The sequence below is a fragment of the Heloderma suspectum genome, chromosome 5, assembly GCF_057233095.1.
Source record: "Heloderma suspectum isolate Gila_16-S chromosome 5, 16-S_ref, whole genome shotgun sequence".
NCBI classification, from domain to species: domain Eukaryota; kingdom Metazoa; phylum Chordata; class Lepidosauria; order Squamata; family Helodermatidae; genus Heloderma; species Heloderma suspectum.
Genome location: NC_139462.1, coordinates 65,143,197 through 65,155,331, shown reverse-complemented (window position 1 = coordinate 65,155,331; position 12,135 = coordinate 65,143,197). Strand labels below are relative to the sequence as shown.

At 41.6% G+C, this 12,135-nt stretch overlaps 1 protein-coding gene across 5 annotated transcripts in view; it reads left to right on the top strand.

Moving 5' to 3' along the window:
• The window catches only part of SH3D19 (SH3 domain containing 19), a 115,658-nt gene that overhangs the window by 62,240 nt on the left and 41,283 nt on the right, over nt 1-12,135 (top strand). For 2 of the 5 annotated variants that reach the window (XM_084856251.1, XM_084856250.1), the window contains exons 4-8: nt 1,429-1,469; nt 3,048-3,090; nt 4,348-4,495; nt 4,694-4,901; nt 8,352-9,329. In XM_084856251.1, the coding sequence (XP_084712377.1) occupies nt 1,454-1,469; nt 3,048-3,090; nt 4,348-4,495; nt 4,694-4,901; nt 8,352-9,329 (1,393 nt within the window). In that variant the 5' untranslated portion in view covers nt 1,429-1,453. Of the gene's footprint in view, nt 1-973; nt 1,044-1,428; nt 1,470-3,047; nt 3,091-4,347; nt 4,496-4,693; nt 4,902-8,351; nt 9,330-12,135 lie in introns of those variants that run through there. The other 3 variants (XM_084856248.1, XM_084856249.1, XM_084856252.1) reach the window with 2 other exon arrangements.

The window sequence follows — 12,135 nt, the reverse complement described above, 5'->3', positions numbered from 1 at the left end:
AGAAAACGTCAGCTTTACAAATACAAGAGTATAAGGCTGAAGGACAGCATAAAAGGAATGTGGTTAAATCTTAAACTACATCCAGAAATGCCTCTGTGACAGAAAAAGCCAGCAACAGGAAAATCTGGCAAGCCATCACAACATGGATACCTACTAAAACAAAGAGCTGGATTGACCATGCTGCCATTGCAGATTAAACTTAAATATAATTTGCATGTTGTATGGCGCAGAATATGGCTCTTATGAGCAGCAGGAACTAAGACTGTGCAGGGACACCCTGATCCTCCTCGGAGGCTGCTTTGGGGCTTCCAAGGCAGGCCCGTTCGCTTCAGGGGTCTCTGATCCGCTTCAGCCCCCTGAATCCCACTTTGGGGGGACCCTGACATGATGCGCAAGCACCCAGGTCCTTACCTGGGCCCTCAGAATGCGCAGCAGTAGCAGCTGTCGTTGTCATCGTTGTTGATGCAACGATGCAAGCACCCAGCTCCTGGCCCCTCGGGATGCATGCCAGCAACCATCTTCTTGTTCCAGGGAGTTGCCATTTTAAAATGGAACTAGAAGACAGCTACCAGCACGTGTCCCAGGGGGCCAGGTACAGTGCTGGGGGCCACGTAAGGTGCTGGGGACCAGGCGGCAGTGGCAGGGGCGGTGCAGCTGGGCTTTCAGATTGTTCCAAAGCATGGCAAAGTGCTTTGGGGTGATCCAACCTGCTCTGTGCCACTTTGTGCCCCCTCTGCTTCACCTCAGAAGCAGCCCGAAGCACCCTGCTTCGGCTTGGAGTTTGGACTTCGGGATGAAGCAGTGCACAGCCCTAGCAGAAACAAAGTCCACTTAAGCACAGCAATATCAAGTAGTCTGAGATAGACACCTCTTTACTGGAGACTTCTAAGGAAGGCTGATACATTTTTCTGTTTATTGTTTATTTATTTATTTATTTATTGCATTTATATCCCACCTTTTTTCTTCTTGCAAGGAACCCAAGGCAGCTTACGTTATCTTCCTCCTCTCCTCTCATTTTATCCTCACAACAACAACCCTGTGAGGTAGGTTGGGCTGAGAGTCTGTGACTGGGCCCAAGTCACCCAGTGAGCTTCCATGGCCGAGTGGGGAGTAGAACCTGGATCCCAGCTCCCAGTTCAACAATCTCACCACTACACCACACTGGCTTTCCAACATAAATTTTTCTGTTAAAATAATTATGAAGCTGCTGCGTTAAAAAAAAAAAAGCCAAATATGAATTTGTTCTAAATTTTAAAATAGGCATTTAAAACAATTGCTGGAACTTACCTTATGGGGGAAAAATACTGTGATATTCTTGTGTGACTAACCATGGAAATCTAGTAGATCTTCACTATTAGCATGGTTTATTCTTTTTTTTTTCTCTGCCTTTCTCTTCCTCTGCTGTAATCCCTTCTTTTTTTCCTTCAGCACTCATGAATAGTGCACATCAAATATGCCCCGTGGAAGAGGTATGTTTCTGCTGTCCTTCCCCAGCTGGTGCTTTACTGATTTCTGCTATGAATCAGCAATGGCGTAATTAGGGTAGTTTGTTTCTGCACAAGAAAACAAGGTTTTCTCTCTAAATCATACAGCTGCAAGAACATTCCTCCTCGTTAATTGGTTACTGTTTTAATTTTATAAGACAAATGCAAAAGGTTACATTCAAATAAAATTTTAATGACACTAATAAAAATATACTGAGTTGACTCTGTAGTGGACTCCTTTTGCTTAATAAAAATGCATTAAAACCATAACTGCCTAACATCAACATAACAGTTTAATATTGATAATAGCATCTAAGGTGTACTAGGACTACACTTGGAATCAGTGCACTGCTAATTGGAAGTGCCTATGCAGCTTCCTCCTTGTCTTTTGAGAGCATGAGTATTAGGAAAGGCATCAGGGCAAGTGGACAGACTGCCTCCCCTGCCCCACACATTTTTTAATTTACAAGTCTGTATTAAAACAGAAGCATCAAGAAAGCTGAGCTACATAGAGAGATCCCTAATTTAAGGGGCTGTCCAAATAATTTCAATGGTGGAAGCAGCTCCATTGGCACATACTTTTGAACATACAGGTCTGGTTCTCACATAACACTGCCCAATGATTTATTTAACCCATGGTTTGTTACCCTACCCAGGTTTGTCTGGCAGACGATTGAAGAAACGATGGTTTGTTTTCTCAATCCCTGGTTTGTTTCCCTCCTTCTTCACCTGCTCCTTCCCTGTATCCTGAGTGCCTTTGTGGAGCTGTAGTACTGGCATGTAGAGTGGCTGGTGTTTTTGTTTTTTACCACTCTTGTCTGCCGCCTCTATAGCCTGGCAAAACAACCCATAAGTAACCCACTGTTCTGGGTCCACACATAACAACAACCCGTGGTTTAAACAACCCAGAGTTTACACCCAACAACAAACAGTGGATTCTCTTTCTGGGTTGTTCATGATTAACAAACCATTGTTTGTATGGTTTTGTATGCACATCATGACAACTCAGAATTCAACAACTCAGAATTCAACAATCCATGGTTTATTTAATCCATACAGGAGATACATCCAAAATTGCTTTGTAAGACAATATTAAAATATAAGTCTGCATGCTTGAAAAAGGTCATTAAAATATAGAAGCAATGCTCTGATGAAGTCCGACACTCACACAGAACTCTTGATCTTATAGGATGCCCCAAACCTGATTCCCACATAACACTAACCCATGATTTATTTAATTATATTTAATACTGTGTTACAAATCAATTTTGAATGTATCTTTTGTATCCTGTCTTGTGACACACAAAGTGTGGCTCGTGAAGATTCTTTAAGACCCATCATAAAAAGATGCCATTCAAAACTTAAAGTTCAAGAATTAGCTTTAAGAAACATCCTATGTGTTTAATTTAATGATCGCTGTTGTTAATGAATGATTTCACTGATAATCAAATTTCACCTATAGAAAATCTATTTCCAATGATTTAGCAAGAATTTGGGAACTGAAATATCAATCTTACATTAGCAATAGTCCAAATTTAACTGTTGGCTTTTTTTTTAAATTAGCTTCTCGGACATCTGGCCACAGTGAACAGCAAAGAGAGAGAAGGTATGATGTGATTATTGCTATTTAATTTATAGTTCAACTAGTTTGAGAGTTTACATCTAATCCTGCTGTCATTGTCATTTGGTCTTGTTTTTATTTGTGTTCATGTTTTCTCTATTTCTCTCTCCCTCCTTTGGTGAGACAGATTTAAAATCTGTTTGCCTTGTAACATTTATTTTAAAGCCCATCCTTCATCTAATAGAGTATGCACTGAGCCAAACTAACTGAAAGACTGCCTCAATAAGAAAAGAGCTGGTCCTATTTCCTAAGCAGAGTTCTTTTAAAATATCCCATAGTTCAAAGCATATTGGCTGCTTCCTTATGCATGCTTTTACAATTTTTTGTTCCAGATTAATAACCTATAATTAACCAGGAAGAATCCCACCTGTTCCTAAATCTGCCATTTGGCAAGCATGCATTAAAAGATTGTGGAAAACAGCCTTTTATCCATCTTTTTCATTTGCAAGTGCGAAAGTATGCAAGGGGCGAATAATCTGCATTTACATGTAATTATCTAACATTTTCTTCTATCCCTTTTCTTTTCGGTTAGTACTCTTTCTGTCTACTGCTCACATATATAAAAACAGTGTTCCCATTCAATTCTTTCTATTTTATATGCCATGTTCTTTAATCTGTCAATGTAACTACATGGCATTTTAACAGATTTTACCTGTTTTCATCCTGTAGACTCCATCAGACAACTTAAGTTATTTAGAACCAGTGAAATGGTCATCATTATTGATGGAAGGTTGATTAGGGAATAAATAGCTTGAATATTGCAGGGATCCAGTATGTGTATGCATGTAAAGAGATGCATTGAAATCACCCATTAGAGATTGGGCCACCACAGTGTTCTCCATGTGCAATAGCAACAGATGTCCTTAACTATAGGAACCTATGGCTTAGGACAAGCTCCTGTGTGCATTGCAAATATTCTAAAATGCTTGTGGAGGATTGGGAGAACTTTTGGGATTGCTATTGCCTTTTATAGATGCATGGGAAAAAAATAAAGCCCTCAAAATGTCAGAGGACAGAAACACGTGGCTATAAATGATTCTGTTTATATCTATGGAGTTCTAGCATTTTGCAGAATGAGAGAAAGTGTTGTTTAGTAGACTGAGCCCAGAGAGGCCCAGTGTCTTGCTTGAAGATGTGCACAAATTGTGAGTCAAAAGAAGGAACAGTCTTTAGCTCTCCCAACTCTTCAAAATTCAGTAACTATGATTTTAACTTTGGTGTTTTTCTTTTTTTCCCTTTCAGACGCCCTGAAATCACGATAGTTGCAGCTGAACCACTTGGGCCATCCTCCTGGTTTCCAGGTGGAAATCATGTCCCTCAGCAAGGGCTAGTGTTTCAATCGTCTCACACCCAGGCTTCATGGAGAACAAATGAGCTTGTTCCAGCTGAGGTGAGGAAGCACAGGCTTTCCCCCTTGGCTGAATTTGATTTCAATATATGTAATATAGCAGGCACTATAGTGTAGTGATATAATTGCAGTATCAGAATGTATTGTCATCAGCACTCAGGGCATGGAAGAGGTTTATGTATGTTCAGTTGTGAATGCACTGTGTCGTGTAAAAGTTGACGTGACACCTTCGTTTTGCAGCCACCTTCGTATGAGCAAGTAATCAAAGAAATCAATCAAGTGCAGGTCAACACAACCAGCAACAATAATGCTGCCAGTGCTGCTAATCCTAGATGTACTGCTACATCTTCGACACAGACTGACTTTCCAGAAGAGATAATCAGCAATTTGCCAAGAATAAATGTGAAAAGTAATCTGCATGTTTTCTCTGAATGCAAAAGCACTCCAGGTATATAAATGTCAATTGTAGCTAAATGATGATTAAAAGGAATCTATGTTGGTTAAGAAAACTATCATTTTGATGGGTGAGTTGTATGGGTTTGTTACACTGGATTCTACTAAGCAGCTCCACTATGTTTCTATTTGTCACCTAGCTCATATATCCAAGATTAAAGGCAGCTGCTGGTGAGATCACATCACTCCAGTGCTGAAGGAGTTGCACTGGTTGCCAATTGTTTTCCGGGCCAAATTCAAGGTGTTGGTTTTGACCTTTAAAGCCCTATATGGTTCCGGCCCAGCCTATCTTAAGGAGCGCTTCCAGCAGCACCAGACAGGCCACTTAACAAGATCAGCCTCGGATGGCCTTCTCTCTGTCCCATCAGCCAGGACAGCTAGGCTGGTGAGGACGAGGGAGAGGGCCTTCTCTATGGTGGCCCCCACTCTGTGGAACTCCCTCCCCAGGGAGCTCTGCCATACCCCCTCTTTAATGAGCTTCCGCCGCGCATTAAAAACGTGGTTGTTCAGGCAGGCATTCGGGTGGGTTAGGGTATTTTTTTATGATGTTTTTAACGTAGAATTTTATTGTTTTAACTGTTTTGTTGTACATCGCCCAGAGTGGCTGGGTAACCAGCCAGATAGGCGATTAAATAAATAAATAAATAAGCAAGCAAGCAAGCAAGCAAGCTAGCATTGAACCAGTCTAACTCTAAAATCAATTACACCATCTGCTATCGTTTATTTTTGGAATTGCATGTGGCAGAGCGGAAGTTATGGGACAGTGTCATTCGAACTGTGCTCTTCAGAAGTTCCTAAATCTTTAAAGCAGGAGTGGAGAAATTCTCCCACAGACCAGTCTGGTGGGCTGGATATCAGTGGAGGTAGAGCTCTGCTGTGAAGCCCCGCATGGAGGTCTGTGCCTCTTTCTGCATGGAGAAAAGAACTTGGCCGACACTTAAATGAGCAGCTCCTCCAAGTACCGGCTGAAGCCCTGGCTTTGTGAACTGCTCCGATCAGTGATAACAGTGGGGATTCCTGTTCCAGCTGGGCTGATGACACAGCCCAGGGACACATTCACAAAGCCAGGGACTCAGCCAGTGTTTCGAGGAGCTGTTGCTATAAGCACCGGCTGAGTTCTTTCCTCCATGCCTCTCCCCGCATAGAGGAAAGCAGAATGGGTGGGGTGTGACAGGGTGATGTCAGCAAGGGGGAGAGGCTTCACAGCAGAGCCCTGCCCCATTGAGGAACTTCTGAAAAGCAGTTGGAATGACTCTGTCCCATACTTTCAGCTGTGCCACACGCAGTTCTAAAAATAAAATAAGTGACTATAGATAATAGGGATTCCCCTTAGTGTGCAGCTCACCTGCCCATTTGGGGACGGGAGTGGTGCCTAGGGGTTATTTCTGATAATTTACAGCTGGGATTCCTCTCCCTGTTTGCCTCCAGTGGGTGGAGCCTGAGGAGAAGAGGGGCTCCACGAGCTTCTGCAGGTCAAATGGGGAACCTCCACGGGGTGGATTGGTCTGGAAGTTCCCCTTCCTTGCTGTAAAAATGTGACTATAGGTGTTTATGATCTTCCTTCCCCATGACCTTGAGGCATCAGGATCCACACTCTCCATGCCAGCTGAAATTAAATATTCTACTATTTATTTTGAAAACAAATAGAAGTGAAAAAAGCATTAAAACAGCTAAATAGTAAAACAGGAACATACAGATTTGCAGATAACTGGCTGTAGCGAGGGATGTTCGAGAATTTTGTTTGGTCACATTTTTACTCAAAACAGTCTGATTTGCACTTCCTAGACTAGTACATAGATTGGAATGCAGTTATCCTTTGATTTTCAAACTTCTCCTAATTTTGCAATACAGTTCTTGGTTCCAAAATGTACCAGAATGCATATAAAATGCATATATTATGTTAATATATATACACAAATGTGTATTTTAGGGTAAGATGCATACAAAATGGATATTTTTGTGAAAAATACATTCAAGGTAATGCAACTTTTTGTGTGGTTTAAAAATAAATTGCAAATTGATGTGGAAATGGATTTATGAATGAACACATGCAAAACTGATACAGACCAGAAATAGACAACTGTCCATTCCTAATTGTAGCCAATTATAAGAATCCTTTATTTAACTGAGAATTAAACCATTTATATTTTTTTCTTTCTGTGATAGTTGGGCAAAGTTCTCTTGAACCAAACATCTCTTACTTTATGCAGTGGAACAGTTATTTGTTGTTTTCTAGATTTCAGTATATTTTGCCACTTCTGAAAATGGGAAATATAAAACTGCTTTGCAATTATAGTTTGTCATAAATGGTAATAATCAGTGGTTTGGTTGCTGCTCGAAACACAACTGCATAAGTGCAGATGACAAACCATGTTGTGACGTGCTCCCCAAACAGTTTCTGGTGACACAAGGACTCAAACATGACCTCTTTTTTCAGATGTTAGTGTGTTGCAATAATGTGTTTGAAATTGCCAAACCACGTCTGGAGATGATTTACAAAAGCTGCGTTATGTGCTTCAAGCAGCAACCAAACCAGTGTTCACACATACAAAGTAACTGAAACTACATGGTATCATATCCGATTAAGATAGTATGAGAGGAAAAAAGTAACAGAAGTAAATGTGTTCAGTTAAGATGTAGCAGAATTAAGGCAGTCACCCAATTAAAGAAATCTTAGCTGATTAATCTTATGAATTTAATCAGTTAATTGCTCTATTAAATACGCATTATTATTATTATTATTATTATTAAATTTATTAATCGCCCATCTGGCTGGTCACCCAGCCACTCTGGGCGATGTACAGCGTACAATAAAACAGTTTAAAACAATAAAATTCTACAGTAAAAACATTTTCTAAAATACCCTAACCCACCCCAAATGCCTGCCGTAACAACCACGTTTTTAATGCACGACGGAAGCTCATTAAAGAGGGGGCATGGCGGAGTTCCCTAGGGAGGGAGTTCCACAGAGTGGGGGCCACCACAGAAAAGGCCCTGTCCCTCGTCCCCACCAGTCTAGCTGTCCTGGCTGATGGGACAGAGAGAAGGCCATCTGAGTAAAAACAATAGTTCTGCAGGAAGAAGCTTCCTTTTTTCATTTTTATGACACATGTGTTGCAGCAGGTATTATGTTAGAAGAGTAATTCCTTTCTGCATGGGAGAGAACATGTGGAATGCCTCTTTTAAGATGAAGTTCACAATCTGCAGTTTTTATAAGTTCTTGTGTTATACATCTGTCACTCAGTTGGAGATCCTTCATTGCGTAGGTAGTTGGACCAGATAGCCTGTGATGTCCCATCCAACTGCCTGATTCTGTAATTAATTGGAAAAACCTTCAAGTTGATTGGGTTTTTTAAAAAAGAAATGGATAACTCTAACTGATTAATTGATTAAAAGCTGTGTCCTTAAGCAAAATAAGTTTTGAAGCTTCCATTTCTTTTTGCAGCTGTACAAATTCCATGCAAGCCACCTAGACCTTCATCCTGTCTGCTGAACAGCAATCCTTCCAAAAATGAGGAACTCCTAGTTGTCTTGGAAGTGCAGACATGTCAGGAAAAGCCTAATGTTGTGATATGTCCTGTACCAAAACCAAGATCGAAAGGCAATCTAAAACCTGTTGTTAGAGGTACTCAAAATCACATGCAAGACAATCAAGAAGAAACAAGGACTGAAAAGGACACACCCTCAATTCAGCTGGGATCTGTACTAGATGACAACTGTGGGGACAATCATATGGTGACAGAGACCATGGATACAGACAAGAGCCAAAGTAGTATAGTATCACGTATTAAAGCTTTTGAGATGCAAGCAAATACAGAAGGTTCAGGATCAACAAAGAAGCCAGAAGTATCTCTACGCTCATTAGGCCCCAAACCTGTCATTAGTGCAAAAAAACCTGTGGTGGCACCGAAGCCGGGAGTTAACAGAGCATCAGGTGACTGGGATTCATGGACAGAAAGCAAACTAAAGGCCCTTTCCCAGGAAAGGCCCCTTCAGCCTCAGGAAGCTGGAAGCAGCACTATAAACAAGCCTGAATTGCCAAAGAAACCGAAATCAGTCACTGTAAAAAGCAGTAGCAATGGCCTTCTTAATTCAGGGAGCAGGTCAGCTTCAGAGAACAGCGATGGACAGAGAAAATCTCCCATTCCTGCTCCTAGGCCACTGGTTCCCAGGAAGTCTGTCTCTTTTGAAAGTCCTGCTCTTCCTATACTTCCACTGAAACCAGTAAGTGCTGCTCCCAGGCTCTCCATAGCTGCCCAGACTAATGCCTTCAGATCCCTAGCAGAGCCTCCTGCAAGCAACCTCTTAGCACCTCCAGTTCAGAGTACACCATTTGGGGAAGGAGATCTCATCAGCTTTGATGATGATGTTTTTCCTCTTAACCCGATTGGGACTGCTCAAGAACTCACCCGATCAGAATCAGGTAAGATTTTAAAAGGAAAAAGGGGCTTCTTAGAAGAATGGTTACAAGATATCTTTATCTATATCTGTATATGCAGATTTTTATAGTGACATTAGTATGTCTGGAAAATGTATTTCTCAAGGGCAAAATTCATTCATTTGTGGCCTGTACAGGTGGATGTGTCTCTCTATCTGGAATTAAAGTCTGGCTAGATTGTTTGGTAAATTCTCCTCTCAAGTTCAGGAGGACAGCTAGCTTGGGGTTAGGCCCTGCCTTTGGGGATGGGAAGCAATCTTCAGCTTCAGCTTTCTGGAAGAGTAGAGGAACTGTTCAGTTCCAGCAGAGCCAGGGGTGCAGGACCTCCAGCCCATGGGCCTAATCCGGCCTGTGCAGCCTCTTGGGGTTCCTCCAGGGGGTGGGGCTTTGGCTCAAAGCCATGCCCCCTGGAGGAATCCCCTCAGAGGGCATCCTCTCACTGCTATCTCAGATCAGAGCTAGCAAAAGGGATAAGGGCCGGCAGCATTGTTGGGGAAAGCAGCACCAGCAAGTCCCAACGCCCATCACCCCCGTTATCTGAGCTCACAGATAGCAGCAGGAATCAGGGCATGTGGGTGAGTGCCCTTCTGCCTGGTCCACCCCACATCCTTCCCACAATGGGGGAAGGAGGCAGGGCAGGCAAAGCAGCTGAGTCTCCTGTGCACCTCCATCAGAGAAGCAAAGGGGACTCAGATGCTTCTCCTTTGCATGCCCCATCTCCCTCGCCCATTGCGGTACACATATTCCCAGTACACATATTTTATTTATTTAGCATAAACTTTAGCATAAACTGTTACAGCTCCCAATGCCAAGGGAAAATTTGAATATATTAAAACTTCATTTTGTAGAGCTATTATGGACATTTATAGGAAAGCTGTGTTAAGCTGAGCTGAGCTAGTCTTCATTGCTCCCCATTGGAAGAGTGGCAGGGGCTTGTCCGGCTCAGATTTGCTATGCGAGGGGCTTCCCTAGCCAGGAAAGCCTGGTCCCTGGCTCAAACACTAGGTGGAAGACCCACCTGGCCCTTGTGCTAGGGATTAAATGATGTCATGTGGCCATGCCCACCTAACATCACACTGTCCACGAGGTGCTGTGTGGGCGATCATCTGGCCCCACACCCAAAAGTAGTTCGGCACCCCTGCAGTGGAGGAACTGAAAATATTATCCATATAATAATATTCTACTTGTAATGTATTTCGAGTTCCTCCCAGGCTCAGTAGATATGGATTTTTGCATTTGGCATACATTCAACATACCTTTGCTTTAGAATTTAGTGAATCATTGTTTGAAATTGTATGATACCATTTTTTCTTTTTAAAAAATCATGTCTTATTAAGGTGTATGTAAAGTTGGAGTTCTGTCTGCTTTTCATTATGGATCCTGAATTTATTTAGCTGCTGGCAGAATTGGCCTTAGTTGTAGGAACAGACTTCAAACACAGCGGTGCTGGCACATAGGAATAGGAACTAGCCTATGATTGATGGTTTATTGAATCAGGACTCTGCTTAGCATTTAACATAGCTTTCCTATAAATGTCCATAGTACCTCTGCAAAATGAAGTTTTAATATATTCAGATTTTCCCTTGGCATTGCTGGAATTGCATAGATGTTAAGAGCATGATTTATTAAATATGTTAAATAAATAAAATATGTGGACTGGGAATCCTGTAATTTAATCCCCAGTTTAAATCTCCAAGACAATGCCCCATACATTGTTGTTGTAAGAATGATTCCAATAATGTGAAGCATAATGAACACTTAGGAAAAACAATATATAAATTATTGTTGTTAGAAAAGTAAATGCAACATATTGGTCATATTCACAAGGGTGTCTAATGTTTGGCCTCTAGCGAATTGTAGAACAAGAATTGAAGACATTTGTGTTAACTAGAACAGTGACATTAAATGCTGATCTTTGCGAGATAATTATTCAACATGTGGGGATAGCAGAATTCCTTCAGTTCAAAGGAATGCTGTCATTATTTTTGAACTTTTTATATGAAGTATGGTTTTGTGAAATCAACTGGTCCCTTGTTCATACAACAGTAAAAATGCTACTGAGGCACTGATTCTCCTCTTAAGAAGCCCCTAGGTTATTTGAAGCTTTAATTTAGCTCTATAAAGGAATGGAACTAAGCATTTCAAAGAGCAGGCATTGCTCCTGCAGTTAGTTTCATGGGATTGATGTGACAGGCTGTATGGCAAAAAAGTACAGGGCATCAGAGTAAGTCTTGTTTGCTACAATCCATGGAGTTTTTGTAAACTGAGTCACCAGGATGCTTGCGAGCCCATGCATGGCTGGTGATTCACCGACCAATGATAAATAACAGGCAGGGAGAGGTGGCCTCTGCCTTCTTCCCTGTGAATCCAGATGTGCTAGGTGACGTGTGTTTTAGGAGGCTTACTAGTTAAAGTACAAGAAAAAACACCTAGCCCAAGGTAGCAGAACCCCCAAAACACAGCCCAGTGAGGGCTGAGCATGTTCAATAGCCGTGTAATGTTGAGTGTCAGTTGGAAATGGTGTGTGTGTGGAATGCTTGGCTTAGAGGGAATAGTTGTCTGAAATGCTAAGCAATCCTATTAGGTGGGAGGATACTATGAAATATTTTGCTGCAGATCCCATTTACGGTAGTTTACCAGCCAATTTCTATCATTAACCAGCTTTGTGGACAGAAATGACACAAACAAGACAATGACGTTTAAACTATATCTTCCGCAGAAGCATCAGATACAACAATGTGGATTTAGTTCCAGTGGGAGAGTAAATAATGCACGATCATTTCAATAGATA